This window comes from Carassius carassius, chromosome 36 (genome assembly GCF_963082965.1).
Source record: "Carassius carassius chromosome 36, fCarCar2.1, whole genome shotgun sequence".
NCBI lineage: Eukaryota > Metazoa > Chordata > Actinopteri > Cypriniformes > Cyprinidae > Carassius > Carassius carassius.
The window spans coordinates 26837570-26858828 of NC_081790.1; the positions used below are offsets into that span (position 1 = coordinate 26837570).

Below are 21259 nucleotides of genomic sequence, written 5' to 3' on the forward strand. Positions count from 1 at the left end.
AGCGTCTGGACGTACGGACAACAAGACGCAATATGCGTCATTTCCGATTCTTCTTCCTGTATCCAAAGACAACAACAACAACAGCAGCAGCAGGCGCATAATGAATAGTTTGGGGCAGATAGCGATAGTCTTTGTTTGCACTTTGGCGCTGGTACTGATCCACCAGCAGCACTTGACACTACTGTGCCTCTATACTGCATGCAGGGTTTTCATATGCGCCGTCTCTACTCAAAAGACCAAGATTCCTTGCGAATAGAACATGCGCAGAACACACATTTTGATGGGGATATGCCGAAATGCGTTTACAAGACCAAATATTCGGGTTAGAAAACGGGTAGCTACCCCAGGTATAATATGAGCATATCCGGGTTTTTGCCGGTGTTTACATGGCCGTGCGCGACCGGGTTATTGCTAATATCCCGGTTTTGAATGGGTTATTGGCTGCATGTAAACGTAGTAACTTTTGCACCTTAAGACCTCTTTTAAAGGGTTAAGATGCTTTCTGAATTATTTTTCTTTACTAGGATCTTTTCATTAATTATAAAGAGGAAACAGCCACATTTCTAATAATTTTCTTATAATTTTGTTACTAGGAGCAACTCTTATCAATAAGAATTTTCATGAATACGGGTCCAGTCCTCCAGAGATTCTATCCCAGAGGAAATAATGTTTTCTGTCCCATTAGTTTTTTTCATATTATTTATGTTTGACAGAGCTCTTTGAGACAAGTGGCTGCCATATGGAGAAAATAAAAAATTGTGGTGCTTTTCCACTACGAGGGCTGGCCAGTCCAGGCCATTATTCCATGGATAAAACATAGAGAAAAGCCATCTCTATAGCAAGAACTGATGATTTGGGACATTTTAATTGAATTTGAATTTATTGCTATTTTGCACTGGTACATTATACTTCAGCTACATTGGAATTCTTGTGTGTTTCTCAGAGTCAGATTTATAGTAAAATAATAAAAAAGGTACATACATACATACATACATACATACTTAAGTAGTATTACACATTATAAGGTAGTACTTAAAATACATAATATTGCACATTGTGGTAATATTTCACATTTTAAGGGAATAATAGGAGACAACTTTGTGACAGTCTAGAAATTGCCTATTGTTAAAATAGCTTAACATGCAAGCTGTATTTCCTAGATATGTATATGCACTGTAATCAGCTTCCTGATATACTAGCATCTGCAGTTAGATATTAGTTTGGTGTCTAATGAGCAAAGTTTTGAAAATCTAGTATGTCTTTAAGAACATGTCTTTGAGAACATGTGCATGTAAATTTCTCTGGATTACACATCACCGGATTCATATCACTGGGACATAACATTCTTGTTGGAATTTCCACAATGCATCTTAGTTGTCCCTCACTCACTCCTTCCGAAATAAAAATGCCTTCCATGTCTTGCCCCAAAGGGAGCAGCTGGGATAACTAATCCCCTCTGGGGCACCTGATCAACCCCCCCCCCCCAACCTACCCTCCCAAATCTCCCTCCCTTCCTCTTTCCTTCCTCCATCTCTGTTCTAATGGCTCCCTTGTTCATGCTGGACAAAACTGGCCCTTTGTGGCTGCTCTCGAAGCAACATTAAAAACAGGAATAGGGAAAATTGTAAACAGGAGGCTTCTAGCCAACAGGCCAAGGCATACAGCAGGCCTCAGAAGCCTACTTCAGTATAAAGCAGAGAAACAGACCCTTGTTGCTGTGGGGATTAAAAGGGCTGGGGGATTTCAGGAACACTGCAGAGGCACAAAGCCAGTGGGAAGGGAGGGCTTGGTAACGAGATACCTGCATTATATATCTACAAGCAGAAATCATACCTTTATTTATACAATGGCATGGGTGACTTGATATGGTATAGGTGCAGAGCAAATGGAATGACACTCGCTGAAGCCAAACTTCAGGATGGCCAATCTGTCAGCTAGATAGTGGATCAGCCCACAGTGCTCGGCGCTGCTCAGCCAATGTAAACTCAGGCTGCTTTGTAATTAGTGAGGCCGCACAAACATGCTCATAGTTTGCATTTGATTGGAGTCAATTCTTTGCTTCACTGTTAATGTTTGTTTGGTGAGTTAACCAGGCTTGGTTGAGGTAGACTGATCTTAACTTTTGGTCATGAAACAGATATCCAAGGTGAATCTTTCATCCATTACTGTTGCTCCACAGGCACGCTGACATGTTTCTCTATAAATAGTGGCATACATAGCAGAACAATGGATTTACCCCTGAGCATCAGATATACGCAGATTTGGGTCATTGCAAGTTTACCCCAGTTCTCGGGTTTCCACTAGTAAACTTGTCCATCGAATGTACGTGAGAGTCACACTGACATGTGCTCTAGTACAATGATTCAACATGACTCATCAAAAATTAATCCTGCGACTGCAGAAGGCACGTTGACAAACTGGACACATGGTTCTCTTGATGACACATCATTCCTCACCACTGCATGATAGCAAAAAATCTGGGCTGATTCACTTCATTCCAGCGAAACGTGATTAGAGTTTATTCAGAAACTGCATTCAGAATGAATTACAAGATGCAGTTCTGCATCAAAACTGCATTCTTTTTGAAAGCTCACATTACATTGTGCATAACACAATAAATTGAGATCGAACTGAGGCTTAACATGTATTTAGCATCAGAGACACATTTGATGTTAACTGTATGCACATAAATAAAGATTTTTACCACAAGTGCCATCCATTTTTAATTAAAGAGCTCTCTCTGTTTCTAAAGACAGGCACAAATTGAGGGTTGGAGGCAAAATCATTTGTCCCAACTGTGAGCTGCATTCTTATCTGTACCAAGCAGGCTAAACTCCACAGCCACTGACTGCTTTGCCTTCAAAAGACACGCCATTTGCTGTTGAAGATACTGTGAATAAGTCATATGTTTATGAAATTGAAATATATTTAGTATGACGGCAAGGTGGTGTGTACAGGAGAATGATAACCTAATGTTTAAGATTTACTGCCTAGGAGAACACAGAGTATGTCAGGTTGGGGAGGCCTTTCATAATCCCCTTTGAGGCCCTTGCTAGCCTCCACCACCCCCCCCTCCCCGCCCCACATCTCTTTGCCTCTCCGTATGATTCTGAACTTTCCATCGACTTGTGCTCACTGTGTGTGCTTTGAACTTCTAGCTGCTCTTTGAAGGAAACTCAAAGAAAAAACTTTTATTTGGGCCTGGTTGCTTTGATGGGTTTGTCACTTTGTACAATGCACTATTCCATCCTGGGGAGACAGTCTTGTGTGTCTAACAAGCTAGACAGGTTGTTGGATTTGGACCGAACCGCCCAGGGCTCGGAGGCAGCACCTAAAAATTAGCGAACCTGATCTACTGCACACATTTAGGCATTTCACATTTTAACAGGCTTGACACCCCTGTCTTAATGTACTTAGTTCACTTCGGTTATCATTTCTTGCTTTCAATTTGTATTCTTTCTAGTTATGGCCGATGTCTTGATTCAAGTTCAATAACTGGCAGTCTCAACAAGAAATCCCTGTGCTTGTTTTTTTTGTGGGAGAATGTAGCACTTTGTACCACTTTGTGAGGAAGACATAAAGAGCAGCAGTAAAGACAGTGGGACACCAGATAACCTGTGTTTGAACAATGCCTTCAAATTAATCCCGGAGAACAGTTTTACATGTACAAGTAACTGCTTTCAGTGGCCTGATCCACAGGGCTTCTGCAAAGCAACGTTTAGACCCCTCCTTTCAAATTTATACTTGCTTTTCACTAGGACCAAGCAATTATAGCCTGGATCAAGGCGAAAGGAAGTGAGGAGAGTCCCGAGACAGTTGGGCACAAAGGCAGTGTGAAGTAAAGTGGAGTGATGCATGGGAACCAACACTGAGAGATCTTTCCAGATAGGTTTCCGAGCCCAGGAGCACAAAGGTGCCTCGTTGAGGTTGGCACTAGGCCAGCGTCGGAGCACTGCTGTCCCAGGTGTCGAGTGTCGGGGCGCCATTCAGCCCAGGAAGTGTCCCGTGTCGCCCTGTCCCCACGCCCATCAAAGGAGCTGCTGTGTGCTCGCCATCAACCTCATCATGGCTTAATGTCCAGTGGGGAAAGACATGGCCAGTCGCTTCTTTCCCAGGACTGCAGGTACCTGAGCTGGATCAAGGAAAAGAATGGATGTGAAACAGAGCTTCTGCGGATTGGCTGAGCTTTCTGTTTCAACCCTCTCCCACGGTCACAAAGGAGTGAGAGGATACCCAGCAGTGAGAGGTTTTACTGGAAGTGGTGAGGATTAAGGGATGTGAATCACAAACTCCTGTTTGGACATTCCAGGCTTTTCGAAAATATTTGAATGTTCTACATGATGTGTTATTGTGAAACCATCTTAAAATAGATTTTACATCAAACTTACATCCTCTATTTGTGAATTTGTGTAATGGACAAACTGTGTACAAAGACTGGAGACGCCTGGTTTTTAATTTAGGAAGTCTTGTGTGCAAGGGTTTCATAATTCAGAGTTCAAACTTTTAAAAAATCTGACTTGGCTTGAGGAAATAGACAGAGCAAACTGAATGTCACATCTGTCACTTCCCAAAAGGTAAAGTTGAATTAAATAAAGCTAAGTGTCACTAAGAACATCCGTCAGGCTACTAGTCTGGCTAGAGAGTGACTTAATACACTGGGGACAATAGAACCCTGGGTGACTGTAGCCCACCTCTATCTCCATTTATCACAGAGTTCAATTTGGGGGAAGGGTTACAACTGATGAAAAATGGGGGAAGGGCAGGTGGGGTGAGGGCACTTGGAAAGGGAAAGAGTACATGTTGTTTCAGGTGGCCTAACTTGCAGGCTTCCAGCTGGCCCCAGGAAGTAGCCCTTGAGGGTGGTATTGGCAGCTCATTAGCAGAGATCAAAGCCACGCACTTCCTCCTCTACTCAGCACCCTCCACCTAGATCCCCCAGAGCTAATCTGATTGATATGCAGACAATAGGGCTAATTAACAAAATGGAAATTCTAGAGAAGCAGCTAAACCCCTGGACATATTGAGGATTTCGGGTCAGTACACTACAAAAAATGTAACAAATTCCTAAGGGTGCAAATGATGCGGATATCACTGAAGGTTAGCACTTAATCGGTCCATTGGAATATCCTACTTCCTAATCTTATTTCACTGACTGACACGCAAAGCCCTCCTGCTCATTAATCATTAATGCTGAACAATAAATAACTAGAGTACCATCCAGGGATGTATGCAAGCTTCACCTTCATCATTCAGAAAATTGCTGTCTCACAGGAAGTGGGCTGCTGATGGGGATGCATGCCTCCTCCCAGCTGGAGCTTATTTTAGCTGATAGCTTGTCAACAAAGACCTCTTTGGGATGGATAATGCTGATCCACTGTGCTTTACTTGGGTCAGCATTGCTGATTCAGGTCTCAAATATAGCTCCCCGCTGTTAGTGACTCCATGATGCACTACTAATGAAGGTCAGGCATTCTCATGTCAACAAAGTGTGCCGAGGACAGCACACAGGTTGCCCTTATACTTTATCACCCAAACGCACTGAATGACATTATGGCCAGATGTATAACTTCTTACTCAAGCCTGACAGAGCACATATACGTACAACATATAACTTCAATAAAAACAGTCCAAGAAAACTAAGCTATACTTTATAGATAAGATCAGGTTATTTAACAAGAGGAACAGTTGACGTGTAATTAGAGGCCTCGCACATTTATTTTGATTTTATCTAGTTCTACAGGCTGAGAACCAGCTGCTGTCACAGGAAGTAGGTACTTGTCATGTATGCAAACACACACATGTTTTGTTTTGTGAAAAGTGGGGACATCGGTTATGATTGATAAGCGTTTTGAAAAATGGGGACATGGGTTATGTCCTCATAAGTCACCCTCTCCTTGTAATACCTGTGTCATACCCATGTCATTATACAGAGTTGTGTCCTGATATGTCAAAAACAAGAGCACACACACACACACACACACACACACACACACACACACGTTTGTTTTTGTGAAAAGTGGGTTCATCCCATAGGCGTAATGGTTTTTATACTGTACAAACTGTATATTCCATCGCCCTTCACCAACCCTACACCTAACCCTAACCCTCACAGGAAACTTTGTGCATTTTTACTTTCTCAAAAAACTCATTCTGTATGGTTTATAAGCATTTTGAAAAATGGGGACATGGGTTATGAGTTGTGTCCTGATATGTCACAAAAACATGCCCCCACACACACACACATAAAAAGGCTGAGTGTCCTTTCTGGTACCAATTTCATATGTTTATTTCTCCTTTCTTGCTTTTTTTCTCTATAAAGGCTTGTATGTGTGGAAATTTAGGTTATTGTTTTCTTGCAATGATGGTGAGTAATGGGAACTTTGTGATGTTTTTTTGTGTGTGTGTGTGTGTTTTGGAAAACGGGGTACTGGTGTGGGTTCTCATGGGAGGGGGAAGTCTGCTATGCAAGGGGAATGGCGCGTGGAATGACCAGAATGCTTGTTGCCTGAATGGCAGGTCCACACCCCCAGCAACAGGTCACGCTTCATCGCTAGTTTGTCCCATGGGTGAGAGTTCAGGGCCGCTCCTGCCAGTTCTCTGAAGAAGGGTCGAGGGTCACCATCTCACCAAGAGCTCGGCTTTCCCTTCTGTATCAGCAGGGGACCAGAAGGGGCCTACCACTTCTTCCCACACAGGCCCAGATCTCCAAAGACTTGCATTCTCTGCATATATCCCTCACACAAGCTCCTTCCTGTGGGCTTGGCTTGAAACTGAGGGATCCCCCCAATTGGCCACAGGCTGCTGCTTTTTAAATCAGGTCACCACTCTAGTCTGGCCTGAAAGCAACAGCACATATTTAAGTAAAAGTATTGAGCATTCATGAAAAATTATACTTTATTTTATTTTTTATTTATTTTGAATTTTTTCTTTCATTTATGAAGGCAATTAAAGCACTAGGCGATTAAACTTTACGCATAGTACAGTGGGGTCGTTAATTTAGAATTTTTGGAATTACAAACTACAATCCAATTTAAAATGCTTTATTTATTAAGATAAATAAATAAATAAATTTCTTAACCATCTAATCTTAAAAACCAAAACGTTTCAACTTTAGTAAAAAGAATCTATTACATTTATTTCACACGAAGTAAAAATAAAATCTATTAACATATTTACTAACGTATAGCTTACTGATACTTACTGATTCATACATTTGAATTAAACTTTATTTGGAGTAATACTTGTGCACAATGCACATTGCTTAATATTAAGCTTAAAATGTGTTTTAATGTCACAATTGATGAGGACTATAAGATCTTTGCATAATATCAGTTTTTAAATGTTCAAATATTCAAAGTGTACTTAAAGTACTTGCAATAGTTCAACTTGAGCACAATCAAATATACTTCAGTACACCTTTAGTTGGACTTCAGCACTACATTTGCACAATTCAAGTGGATTAAGTACAAATCAGTGGATCCAATTCAGTATATTAAAAGTACAATTGCACTGCATTTTTATTAAGTACATAAATAAATAATATACTTAGCATGAACTAAATGTATTTTAAATATATTTTAGTAGGCTATATTTATGTTTCACTAGGAAAAAAATGAATAAATAAATAATCCTATACATCAGTGATTTATCATTAGATTTAGGCTATATGACATTAGGCAGAAACCATTTCCATGGTATGGAGCCCATTGTGTATTGGAGATGTTAAATTGCAACATTTGATAACCTTATTCTCAGTTTGTGGTCATCTGGTTCGTAGAATCCAGTCATAAAAACGAAATGCCTAACGCGGATGGAATATGCCACATTTTGGATGACTAAATCAAAAGTAGGTCAGTACACTTGAATCAAAACATGACATCGACTAGTGTCTGTAAATATAAAGCCCCAAAAATGCAATATATGACTTGCACGTTCTGCGTGTCTGTGGAGATCAGGCGCGGACTGGACACCGGGAGAACCGGGACAATTCCCGGTGGCCTGGCAGCCGATTTTGCCCCACTATTTAATATCATTATTGTATAATTGCCTGCCGAATGTACTAAAGCGATCATTTGCGAATCCGCCATTTGATAATTAAATCTCTAATAAATCATGAATTGTTAGTCATGACTCGCGCGCTCTCCGCGCCTCCGCCAAACGGTTTGGATCAGACTCAGAGTAATCAATGCGAGAGAGAGAGAGAGAGAGAGAGAGAGAGAGAGAGGGAGAGAGGCAGAGAGAGAGAGAGAGAGAGAGAGAGAGAGAGAGAGAGAGAGAGAGAGAGAGAGAGAGAATAGAATAGAATAGAATAAAATAGAATAGAATAGAATAGAATAGAATAGAATAGAATAGAATAGAATAGAATAGAGTGGACTGCTGGAGCAGAGAAGCAGAACTACTGTTCAGGGTTTCAGGTCAGTTTCATCTGTAAAGATGCTTTTTTGTCTTAGTTTTTTTATTTATTTAATCAAGCAGCAGCACGTTGCTCATCAGTCATCACTCAAAATACTATATAAAGGACATCATTTTTATCTGTTGTAATGTTACAGTAGGAATTTAGCTGAAAAAAAATTCCGATTTTTTTTTATAGGTTTAGGGGGAGATACGACAGACAACAACACAACCCTTACGAAAATTAACATTTTAATATTTAACTATAAATCCAGAGAAAATGGTTACTATTGTTTAACTGTGATAACCAAAAATGTAAAATTATTTTACAAATGTATTTATTTAAAATAAATACAAATCCATTTGCAAAAAAATAAAAAAAAGAATATTTTTCTTTTATATAGGCTAATAAAAGCATGGTAATTTTTTGTAAGGGAAAAACATGACTCGTGTACAGTATTAGGATTTTTCTATAAAGATATTGTAGTATTGTAGAATATTGTATTGTAAAGTATAGTTTTGTTCAATCTTGAGTATTAAAGTCATGAGAGAGATGGATAACAGGGCAAAATAAAGAGACTGAAGAGAAAAATGGAAGTGAAGGTGCAGTTCAGGAGAGAACTTTTAATTATTTTGCATGTCCCCAAATTAAAAATTTAAACCTTTTTTATGTCAGGTCCATACAAAAAATAGTTTTGTCCATGAATTTGTTTGTATGAGTTTGAATTTTCCAGTCTGATTTTTTTTCCCAGTCCGCCCCTCCTGTAAATTAATGGCAAAGACATGGTTTCATTTACTACACATTGGCCTACTGAAACTCGCAGTGTTTTCAACCTCTGCTGCCTTAATATAGGAGTACACGAGCACATAAACATAATTTCTAGAACTGCTCTGTGTCACTTCATGTGCATTTTACTTATTTTGAGAAAACTATCATCATATCATATACAAAGAGACAGCAGTTTCAAAAAAACACCAATGTTTCAGGAGTTTATTACACAGAATACGTCACATGCTTATTAGATAACTGTATTTAAGTTGATGTATATGCTTTTATTTATTATTATTTAATTTTCACAAATTTAGAAAAGTAATCAAAAAGTACTCAAAAGTAATTAGTTACATTACTTTAATAAAGTAATTGAAAAAGTTACACTACTATTACATTTTAAACAGGGTAACTTGTAATCTGTAACCTATTACATTTCCAAAGTAACCTTCCCAACACTGATCAATACTAAATGTGCTGTTTCTTTTTCTTTTTTTCACAGTTACATTTTAGTGGAGTATAAATTGCGTACAACAAATCTATAACAATAATGAACGCCTTTCTCTCCTAAATTTAGCACATCAAATAATGTGATTATATTTTTAATATGAAAGCAGACGTTGTCATGGAAATGTGTTCTGATGTAGAGGCTGCCCATTAACATCTGACAGCATTAGTCAAGCCACAAGCTGGGAACGATCCGTTGGGGGGAAGAGTAGACACATGGATGTTAAAAGGGAAATTCACACACATTTCCTACTTGTGGGATCGTTACAAATCGACAACATCCTGTTCTTTTGTTGGTCCTGCATGACCTCGTGCTGCTGCGTCATAAACGTGTTTGTGCTACTCCAGTGCAGCCTGGAAATGAGAAATGAAATGGGAACGCTTAAATGCAAACTCTCTCACTCTCTATCCTTTTCCCCTTCCGTTTTAAGCAAGACCGATCGTTCCTGACCTGTTTTCTGATTACCCAAAACGAGGAGAAAGTGCACGCCAATCGAGGCTTATAAATTAACCCGCGGAGATGAAACTCAAAAATGTTTTGGACTTAAACGTTATCGTGCATTTTCATATATCAACTGCGTCATATCAAAAATAACACATGACCACGGCAGTATGTTCAAACTGTCCAGCCTACGCAGTGGCCTTAAAAGTCTTTTCAAGATGATTAAGAATGCTTCCATACCGTAAAAGGTCAGGCAGGACCTTTGGAAGACACACGCGAATAATATATAGAAAACATGAATTAAAGCAGTAGTAGCCGCCTTCTTCATGTAATCCGCTTTGACATTGCCCTTGTGACGAAAAGCCCCCGTTCTACCATTCATGAATCTTGAAAGAGCGCATGCGCAGTAAAATCCGGAGCTCTCTCATTCATAAAAGTCTAACCCCCGAGTCGTAATGCCCTCCCATTCACAAGAAAAAAAAAAAAAAAAAAAAAACAACGCTGTCAAAGCATCTGCGCAGTACGTTTCTTACCCTCCCATTCATAAAAAGACATTTCCCTCATGTAGTTGCAACATCGTATGGAGAAGACTGTGTCCTTACTGCAGAGCACATCGCACGGAGAGTCGTCCGGATTTTTCACCCTTCGTGGCTTCGTTTGGATCTATCTATCATTCTCTCTCTGGTACTGGAATATATTGCAACATTCTGTTCATCTGAGAAGAAATGATTTGTTTTCTAAAGCAAGTGAGTTTTTCCTTTATCTTAAAAAATATATCAGTGTTTGAGTGTGTGTGTGTTTATTATTATTATTATTATTATTATTTTATTTTATGTTTTTTTTTTTTTTTTTTTGTAAATGTAATCGAAGTGTCAAGGACAACATGGAGTGTATATCCTCGCTTCAGATCGAGTCGTTTCCATTCTGCTGGTTTATCACAAAGCGCCGATACAGCCGTTCTTTAGCAACGCATTGTAGGTGTATTTGCGCCTTGTGTAAATATTTAACTACGGACCGGTAACTAACCACGACAGGATCGTGGGCGAATTAAGAATGAAATGTACACGTAGAACAGGTGAGAATTCGAGGTTAACCGTATACGCGTCGTTTCTTCGATCGGGGAAGCGACTGTGTTGCGTATCATGATCATCGCGTGACGCTTCTCTGCAGCTCGAAGCACTGAAGCTCATCTTAAGCATTAAAACTGTTTTAGCACTTAATGGAGATTAGTCAGAGACATATCAGACATAGCTGTATTTATGATCCTTAGGGTTTTTAGATTAATGTAAATATACTGGTTCTTGTTAAACACGCCGTTTGAATTTTTTTCTGCTTTGTATTAAACTCTAATTGTGGCACGCCAACATATAAATCGGCGTTTCAGACGAAACTGCTTTAGAGGCTGCAGTCTTACAAGAGAAGTGCAGAAGCAACGCCGCTTCAGTACATTACATAGCTGACACAAAAAAAATCTAGCAACAGGTTGATATTTGTCATATCATATAGCCTACAGTTTTCGATAGGCTGTGTAACATTTTAAAGGACCGTACAACGAAAACATTTCACTGACTGTTTAAAACGTGCAGCCGCGTTTAGGCGAGTATTTTACCTATAAAACTCGATTAATAGCGTCTATTTAACTGTAATATTACTAATCTAACTTCATCAGCGTAGTGAACTGTAATTTAATTAAGAAAATCTGTAAATCTTAACCCTAGTTTAATCTACTAGATATGATTTTTTTATTCAGAATAAACCCCTCCCATCAGAACACTAGCTCATACTTAATACTAATAAATCTGATTGTGGAAGTGAAAGTTTATACAGCTTCCTTTTTTAAATCCTAATAATGAGTTGTTATTAAATATACCTAACAATGTTACACATGTAATTTTCTCTGTTATGCAAAGGGCCCATTTCAGATGTATTTGTGGTCTTTTTTTCACACAAACTGATTGTTACGTTATCTGATTAGAATTCTGTGAGGGTGGTTTTCAGTACTAAGCTGTGCTGTGGTCTTTGCAGGAGTGCTAAATGATGACCTGAGCTCTGGTATATGAGGAACACAACCTACAGATGGAGTCAAGGGTTCCTCACCACATTCCTGGAGTCTCTTCCTCCATAATGGTGCAACCTTTGCTGGACAGCCGCGTTCCCTATGGACGGCTCCATCACCCATTAACTATTTACCCCATTGACCAAATGAAATCTTTACATTTGGAGAACGACTACATTGACACCCCTGCTGTGATCTCACAACAGCCACCAAGCCACAAGGCAAGCAAGCGGGGGCAGGAAGTCTTGCTGGGAGCCCCCCACCATCCTCATCTGTCCCGCTGTGAGGTCCCAGATGCCACCACACATCCCTGGATTTCCTTCAGTGGTCGGCCCAGCTCTATCAGCAGTAGCAGCAGCACCTCCTCCGACCAAAGGCTGTTGGACCATGCAGCTCCCACCCCTGTTGTGGATCCGTACACTACTGGCATTGGCCATGTAAGGACCCTAGGTGCAGAGCAACCCAAGGTGCTGAGCTCCAAGACTCAGAATGTGAAGGCAGTTGCGGCATTGCCAGTGGAGAAGAAGCACGCACTGTTGTGTGAGAAATGCGGCAAATGCCGATGCACGGAGTGCACTTTGCCCCGGGCCCTGCCCTCATGTTGGGTTTGCAACCAAGAGTGCCTGTGTTCAGCGCAGAACTTAGTGGACTCTGTCACTTGCATGTGTCTAGTCAAGGGCATCTTCTACCACTGCACTGATGAGGATGAGGAAGGTTCCTGCGCTGACAAGCCATGCTCCTGCTCGCACTCGAACTGTTGCGCACGCTGGTCCTTCATGGCAGCCGCTTCATTGGTGCTGCCCTGCCTGATGTGTTATTTGCCCGCCACTGGTTGTGCCAAGCTTTCTCAGAAGTGCTACGACGGCATCAGCCGCCCAGGCTGCCGCTGCAAAAGCACCCAGGCTTGCAAGGTGGCAGAGGTCAAGGCCTGTCAGCTGGGAAAACAAGCCTCATGATGGCCTGCCAGAAACGGAGATTACAAAGTGACCTGCGCGCAAAGTTCACAGGACCTTCTCCGATAGCAGTGTACTTTCCCAAAATCACGGTACTTAAATCTCACGCATGATTCTCGCGCTCAAGGCATCCTGCCGTAAATAAGTAGCAACATTTGACTGACCAAAGGGCACAAATCCTTATTTTACTCGTTTGTAAAGTACTACAACAAAGGAGAGACCTGCATTTTCTTCTCCTGGGGTTCTCGCGATGACCGTGGGATCAAAGTCTTTGCCATTTCACCACCTACAAAACAACTTGCTGACACAAAAAGCTGCATTTGAGCAAAATGCCTGTTTGAAAGATTCCAATCCCTTCTCTGATGTTTATTTTCTCTTTGGGCGGCTTTGAAAAGCCAAACTAAATATCACCCATTCAAGAAAACTCTATACTTTGGCAATCCCTCTCCGGATCTGGCACTGCGGAAAGGTTGCATTGAATTCCAAGCTGATACACATGTCACAATCAAAATAACCAGACTTCATCTCTGTGCACAGTACATTTACAAGCTTGTTATAGAGCTTTATTTTTTCTGTTGTTTGAAGTGCAAACATGGGAGGTAATTTGGTTTCATTGAAGGATTCTAAGTTCCCTTGACTGTTGCGAAAGTCATTGGTGACTGCCCATAGCCACGTGACAGGATGTTTTCTATCTTCTGCTGGGACAGATTGTTTGTTTTTGATGGCAAATGGGTAACATAGCTTTCATAATTCCCTTTGAAAACATGCCATAGCATACATAAACTTCCATAATTATTCTTCCAAATGTTAGCAGTTCAATTTGTTGTAGACAATGACCTCAGGGATCATCAGTTCATCTGAATTAAGTACAGCATGTGAATTCAGCTTGGAACTAGTCGTTTGACTCGAGATAAGGGAACGGGCAGTGGTCAAAACAGCAATTCAGACACCAAGCATTCATAAGCTACCAGGAGAATCGGGCCAGTAGTTACGGGACAAGGAGAAGCTATAAAGTTAGCGTATACTACTCTGCCGCTTCTAAACAAAACATGCCAATTGTATCACCTTTATAATGAGGCAAAAGCACAGTATTATGAACAGTAGCATGTACAAAGTGTTTCACTGTAGTTGGAAAAATTCCTCTAGTTTACTACGCACCAAACATAACACTCTATGGACATGCCCTAATATCGAACTGCTTTCTCCACATATATATATATATATATATATATATATATATATATATATATTTTGTTATATGTGTAGTATAGAGATTTTGCCAAAGGAGTGCACCATGGAGATTTCATTGACCATTTTTTAACCATTTGTTTCCAAGTGGGCATGCATTGTTGTACTCTAGCCAATTAGTGCGAAAGTAAGCTCTTAAAGGTACGGTGCTCTACTTCCCAGGATTCCTAGAGTCTGGGAGCATGAGGGAAAAATTGTCGGCCTGTACGACACAAACCCACGATTCGCTCGTTTAGTCCCACATACTCCAACATTTGTACTTGTTGCACAAATCCGAAAAGCAGAAATACACTACTGTTCTTAGTCTTGAATGTATAAGGCTAGGGTTTAAGTCTTTTTGCAATCTAACCCGTGGATAGGTGCCAGAGTAGTTCTGAATGGAGAAGCTTGCATAGCTGCATAGGGAAGAGTTGCAAATGTACCATAGAGATCTTAGATTTCGACCTATGCAGGTTACACGTTCTTGTAAATAGTTTTAAGAAAAACTAGCTATATGTTTCAAATGTCCTGAGAAATTGCATGGTACAGTTTAATTACAATTCAGTACAAAAGTATATAAATTAATTATTATATTTTTGGGAGGGCTGAGGGTGGGTGGGGGTAAAGATTATGTGGCTGTGGCATAGAAGGTAGGGTGTTTAGGTATTTCGATTACAAGCACTTGATTTAGAAAAGTGTGCCAGGCAATAAAAATACCTCTGTTAATGCTAGCCATGCCTCATTAGCACGAGAGGGGCACGGCTAACTCCCGGTTCCTCGGTGCCCCTGAAACGGTAGATTTAATTGAATTCGCAGAGGGAACAGCGTTTCGTCACGCTCAAAGTAATGCTTTTTCACCCCAATGTGGCCAAGCATTTTGTTTTTCCTTCTTCCTCCTAAAATGGTGCAACATCTTCAGTGCTTGATTGACATATACAGCTGCTGTGTGTGAACTTGTCTGGGAGGAACGGGGATCCCTCTCAAGTAACATTCCATTCCATCCTATTCGGTGTTTTGCTTTTTTGCCCCACCTTCTTGCTTTTATTTTTCATAACTTCACAATTCTGTCAACTACAATACAGCTGTAAAATGTAAACTTTATGGCTGTTCGCCTAATATCCTGGCCTGCATGATGAAATTGACCGATCTTCCTTCTGTCGAGCCGTTGCTGAGAGGTTTTCATCAGGACGCTGTGACTAAATCTATTCGTGGTACAGTTTCTTGGTCACTAGAAACCCATTCTTCTTTTTTAACCCCCTTTAAGCTGCCTTCCAAACTGGGCTTGTACTCTATGCGTTACTTTGGCTTCATAGTTCATGTTGAGGATTAAAGAAAAGAGCAATGTGCTTTTGTTTTGTTTAAAAAAGCAAAAAGGAAAAAAAAAATCTCTCACACATATGAAAATGTCCCTTTATAGATATATTTATTTTGAAGTTCTATTTTATATAGTATTTATTTAGATGCCTACATTTGTTTGTGAATAAAAGCTTATGTCAAAACGGAATGTACAATGAAATTGGAAAATATATATTGTTAAATATAAAACTCTGTGTGTTGTGTCTTCAGTGTCCCTGCATTCATACAGTACATGCTATTATTGGAAAATATGATATTTAAGACACACTGACAAAAAACACATATATATATATATATCAAGATAAAAATACTTAAGCAAAATGACTTAAGATATTAAGTCTTGTTTTCTGAAAAATGTATCAATTTTGTTCATTTTTACTTAAAAGAAAAAAAAGTAATCTTAATTCAAAGGGATAACATGATTATTTCTCTGACCCCATTGGCAGATAATGTTTTATTGTTTTAAGCAAAAAGGAACACAATTTACATATTTTTATTACATCAAAAAGCAAACAAAACTAAAAACAACAACTTAAACTTAATGTAGAAATATTGTAGATGAAATGGATAATTTCCAAATAACTGGACATAAAATATTACTTTTAATCTTTTTATCTCTCAATGAAGTCATGAAACAATGCATGGCATGAAACAATTGACAAAAAATATGCCATTGAATCCAAAAAATGACCAGTCAGAATTAAATAATTCAGAGGGTTATGAAAAGGTAATTTAAGCGAGTAAACTATTCAGATACATATCTTAGTGCTTTTAATAATACCCAGTTATACGCTTTTCAAAACAACTGTAAGTATTTTTTTCATTTAATAGTACCTTATATAGTTCTCCGAAACTTAAATATATGGCCATTGGATGCTAAAAGGGCAGATATGACATTTTGAGTTAAAACATTAAACATTCTGAGTGTCCCTAAATCATCTTTGCACATAGAGGACGAGGTGCAGTCCGGGTGTCTTGCACAGGCCCCTGGCTACAGGGAGAGGCTCTTACTTTACATGAGATTGCTCTAGTATCAAGACATTGGCTCTCAAGGATCTGGGGCTGCAGCTCACATAAAATCTTTACAAACCTGGATGACTCACACAACCATGAATCTGTTGACATCTATCCAAACACACTCACACAAGTACGTTCCCCTATGAACCTATGTACATGAGCTATAAAAATCAGAAAGTGACCTCTCAACAAATTGACATCTGTGTGTGTGTATGCCATAACACAGAAGGCTAACATTCCAGCAAATTTGAAAGATTCCAGTCTCTTCTTATGTTTATTTTCTCCTTGGGTGGGGAAAAGACAAGGTAAATGGCATTGATTCAAAACCACTATATTTTGGCACTTTACACTTTCACCACTGACTTCAACTGATTAATGAACATTTTCTAAATTTAATATGAGTGTACTTCTTTCCTGTGCAAAATTCACTGTTATGCTGCAAGTCATTGTCAGGGCATTGTTATGTGGTGGCTATGTATTTGGAGGTTGCTATAGATTGCTTTAATAGGTTGCTATAGTCTTCTGTGTCGTATCTAGGGTTCTCTAGGCTATTCTGGGTAGTTGCTAGGTGCTTTCATATTGGCCCATGTCAACTTAGCCTACCTCCAAGTCTCTATAGGTTTGTCTGCATGCACTGATTTTCATGAATCCGATCTTATTTCACATTCTATTTATATGAACCCCTAAACATTGCGATCCGATTGATGTTTGTTTACATGAGCATTACATGCATTCTGAAGAAAGCGTTACTGCTCAGTTGCTGTGTTTAGAACCAGAGAAAGCCAATGTGATATTGTTACCAGAGCTACTGTGAGTATGACAGACTGCTGCAGGGATGACATTTTATTGTAGGCTGCGACGAGATCACATTTTAGCACCGGTGCTGAAGTCAATCTTGTGTGTGTGTGTGTGTGTTTATGTGTTAAATGCCAGATATAATGTCTGTTGTTAGCACAAACTTGTTTTAATCTATGACACAAAATCTATCAGTAATACCCCCTTGTTTTAAGCTTTTACTTGCCTTGTTGGTTGCGAACAAGTGGCTAAATGGGACTACAGATGTTGTCAATGTAACTGAACGTCATCACGTTGAATAGGTAAACTCATCTACTCACCAGTCTGCTTTTAAAGCCTTTACTGTGTTTTAATCGCAATCTTGCAAACTATTCTAAATGGATTACTGTATTTGGTTGCATGTAAATTTAGCTCCTGATGTTCTGGGTTCCTCCTTCAGTGGAAGTCTAAAGGATTTTTATTTGTCCCATTAAATTGCCCTCCATTTAAAAATCATTAGTCTGTTCACTGTACAGAAGACTCTGTGTGTCCAGTCCTGCAGATTTCATCTCCAGCCCGCCCTAAACATACTTGCCAGGAAGTTTCTAGTGATCCTGAAGACCTTGATTAGCTGGTTCAGGTGTGTTTAATTGGGGTAAGAACTAAACTCTGCATGACTCTTGCCCTCCAGGAGCAGAGTTGGACACCCCTGCTTTAAACCAACTCGCTGCATGCATCAAAGACCTGAACTTTTCTCCTCGCTGCTCTATCTGTCATCTGCTCTCACTAAGTCATGTGGCCAGTCATTTTGTACAATTCAGTCTGCGCATTTCCAAAGTGAACTCATCCATGCTGACTTGGTTCAAGAAAATGTCCTCTTGCAAATGACATATTGCAAAATCCTGAGCACATCTGGTGCTGTGCTCATGCCCTCCCCTCTCATTCTCATTCTGTATCTCTCTGTCAGCCCCCAGCCCTCCCTCACCAGACTCGGATATGAATGCAATGCATTGGAGAGGCAAACAAGAGTGAAGCTCAGAGATTTGCAAAGCGGAAGTCAAAATGGAGTTCAGCTCTTCGTGGAATGCCCTATGGTTTATGTGTGTGTGTGTAAATCTGATCCTTGAATCATTAGATGTGTTTTACTGAAACAAGATTATACTAGACTGCCTATACCTGCCAGGGTGTTCATTGCTATGCATTATGCAAAGATAAAATCCATTTTAGTTATACAGAAATTATATGTAGAGTATTTTCTAAGTAAATAACTTTATGGGTAACCTTTTACGTAAAGGCTTTATGTATAATGCATTATAAAAGTAGTTTTAATGCAATAATGATGCCTTGTAATGCACCTTATAATGCATTCTACAACCTTAAGAATAGTTTTAAGCACAGTTAATACATTATAACACTTATACATGTATTATTGCACTGCATTTTAAATTATTTATGACAATCATAACTACTACTTTATGACTAAGTTTTAAACTTAGTATTAAATATTCTTACTTCTTACTTGGTACTGTTCAGTGCTAGTACAAATATCTTTGTAATAAAGATGAATTTACCGAAGCAAAATGACTTAGGATATTAAGTCTTGTTTTCTGAAAAAACAGATCTAATTTTAGTTTTTGCTTATAACAAGAAAGAAAAAACAAATCTGTAAATTTAAATATAATCTTAAATCATCTTAGTTGAGAAAAAGTGAGAAAGAAGGAAGGCCAGACACAGAGATGGCTCTGAGAATTGGCCAAATCTTCCAGTGTGAATTGGCTCGCCACACTTATTTTGCAAACTCCATGGCACGGACCCAAGTGAGCAACTTTTTAAACAAAGGGCTACTGTCTTGCATCATTTCCCCTCTCCACCACCGCTCCGGAAAGCACTTCTTATCACCATTTATTGCCGGTCCGTATCAGAGGCCTGGTCTATGCTAACACCCAGCCCGAATGGATTTTCAGTTCTCCAAATGCAAAAAGTTGTAAAATGCATTGCAGGGCTGCCTTACAAATTCTCCTTTACTTTTGCCCCAATAAATTCGCCATGTTTTATTGGAAAGATTCTTCCCTGTCAATAGGCATGATGAAATACCCCATCTCCCAAAGCTTTTGAACAGAAAGCAACAAGCAAAATGAGAATGCACAAATGCATCAGTTTAGAAACAATGTTTTGGTTTCACAGTTTGCAGATTTTCATGTTTCAAGTACTAACACTGCAAGCACACACACACACACACACACACACACACAGTGGTTGCTTATCATCTGTGGGCTGTGTGAAAAACAGCCTTTCCACTGAGTGCAGCAGCCTCCTGAGGAGCCGGAGGGGTCGGAGACTCGGAGCCAACCAAACTTGGCTTTCGATATCAGAAGTGCAACACGCCCACTTGGCCTCAGCAGTGGTGCATTCCTCGGGAGCTCATTGTCAAAAGCCAAACACTTCCTCTAGTGTACAGACCGACACGACCGCAGAGACATTTTATACATGCATGGCGTTCAGACCGAAGACAGCTGCAACCCGCTTAACAAGTCCTCATCCCGTTGCTTTTTTACTTCATTTCAGTTTTTAGAACAGCAAAATATGTATAAAAAATAAAACAGTTTTTAATTCATTTTTAGAGATCTGTTAACTTACTTTAAATATGATAATGAATGGTAATGTAAATATACAGCAGTCTCAAAAAGTATTTGGACACTTGTATTAGCAACTAGCAATATTTAATAACCTGAATCCAAGTCTTCCTTTAGAATAGTAAATCTTTTATTTTATTATAGTAAAATATTTTATTAAAGGTGCATGTTAAAATTGGCCTGATATTTTGCTTTATAATGTCATCTTAATGTGGCCTTTAAGTATCCCAATAGTTTTGGGCCACTAAAAAAAAAAAAAAAAAAAAAAAAAAAAAAAACAGGTAAAGAAAGTAACAACCCACACAAAAATGAACTGAAAATGAATTGAGTACTAATGGGCTGAACTTGAATTTCTATAAATGGTGACCTTAAAATCTGTGCTTTTGGGTTCAGTATATTTTTTAAAAGAATTTTATTGGTCAGAAACGTCATCCCTCTCTCACCTCATACACTACATACCAAGTCAGTCTGCTTGAGGTAAGAGTGAGGTACTGAAATATGGAATATCTCACTCAAAAGGTTTAAAAACATTAATACTTAGAACATTTGAAAACATCGCTACTATATATTTAGTGGTGAGGTAGTGAGTTTGGGCCTTATGTGTTCGTCTATATTTGAGGTTGGAATATGTTGCAAATACACACTTGATCATTTAAAAGCTGAAAGTTTTTGACTGACCTTTTCTTATAATGTTTTATATTTACAATAAAAAATGTCTTCAGTAGTGTAATCAGACAATGTGCAATACCTATAAGGTATGCAGAAAAACAGTGTAGAGTTTGAGCCCCATCTGGTTTTAGGACATTGGTGGCAAACACAGAGTTTAACATCTTAAAACAGGTGTACAGTCTTTACTGATCTTCCATTGAGCAAGACTAATCTGGCTAATCTAAGTAGCCTCATTATAAAAATGTATATTTTGGATGGCTTTCTCATAGTGTCTTGGCCCAGTGGTGTAAATCAGTTTGTGGGCAGTGAGGTGGTATGAAGCAAGGCAACCCAGAAGTTGTAAATTCAAGCCTCACTTGAATGCAGTAGACACTCTTGGAAGTTGGACCTTCCTTAAGTTTTGCAATCAGTCTTGTGGCACTTATAAACCAGTATGCAGCAGGACTTAGGTTGCAAGACACACCA

General features: G+C 39.3%; 1 protein-coding gene across 2 annotated transcripts in view; it reads left to right on the forward strand.

The window, feature by feature from the left end:
• The first annotated feature begins 10652 nt into the window (after positions 1–10652).
• Positions 10653–21259, forward strand: part of LOC132117501 (protein sprouty homolog 4-like) — a 217603-nt gene continuing 206996 nt past the window's right edge. The window contains exons 1-2 of one of the 2 annotated variants that reach the window (XR_009425763.1): positions 10653–10855; positions 12135–13766. Coding sequence is in view for 1 of the 2 variants with exons in the window: in XM_059526825.1 (XP_059382808.1) it covers positions 12186–13121 (936 nt within the window). In the remaining variant the exon portion in view is untranslated. Of the gene's footprint in view, positions 10856–12134; positions 14346–21259 lie in introns of those variants that run through there. The other variant, XM_059526825.1, reaches the window with a different exon arrangement.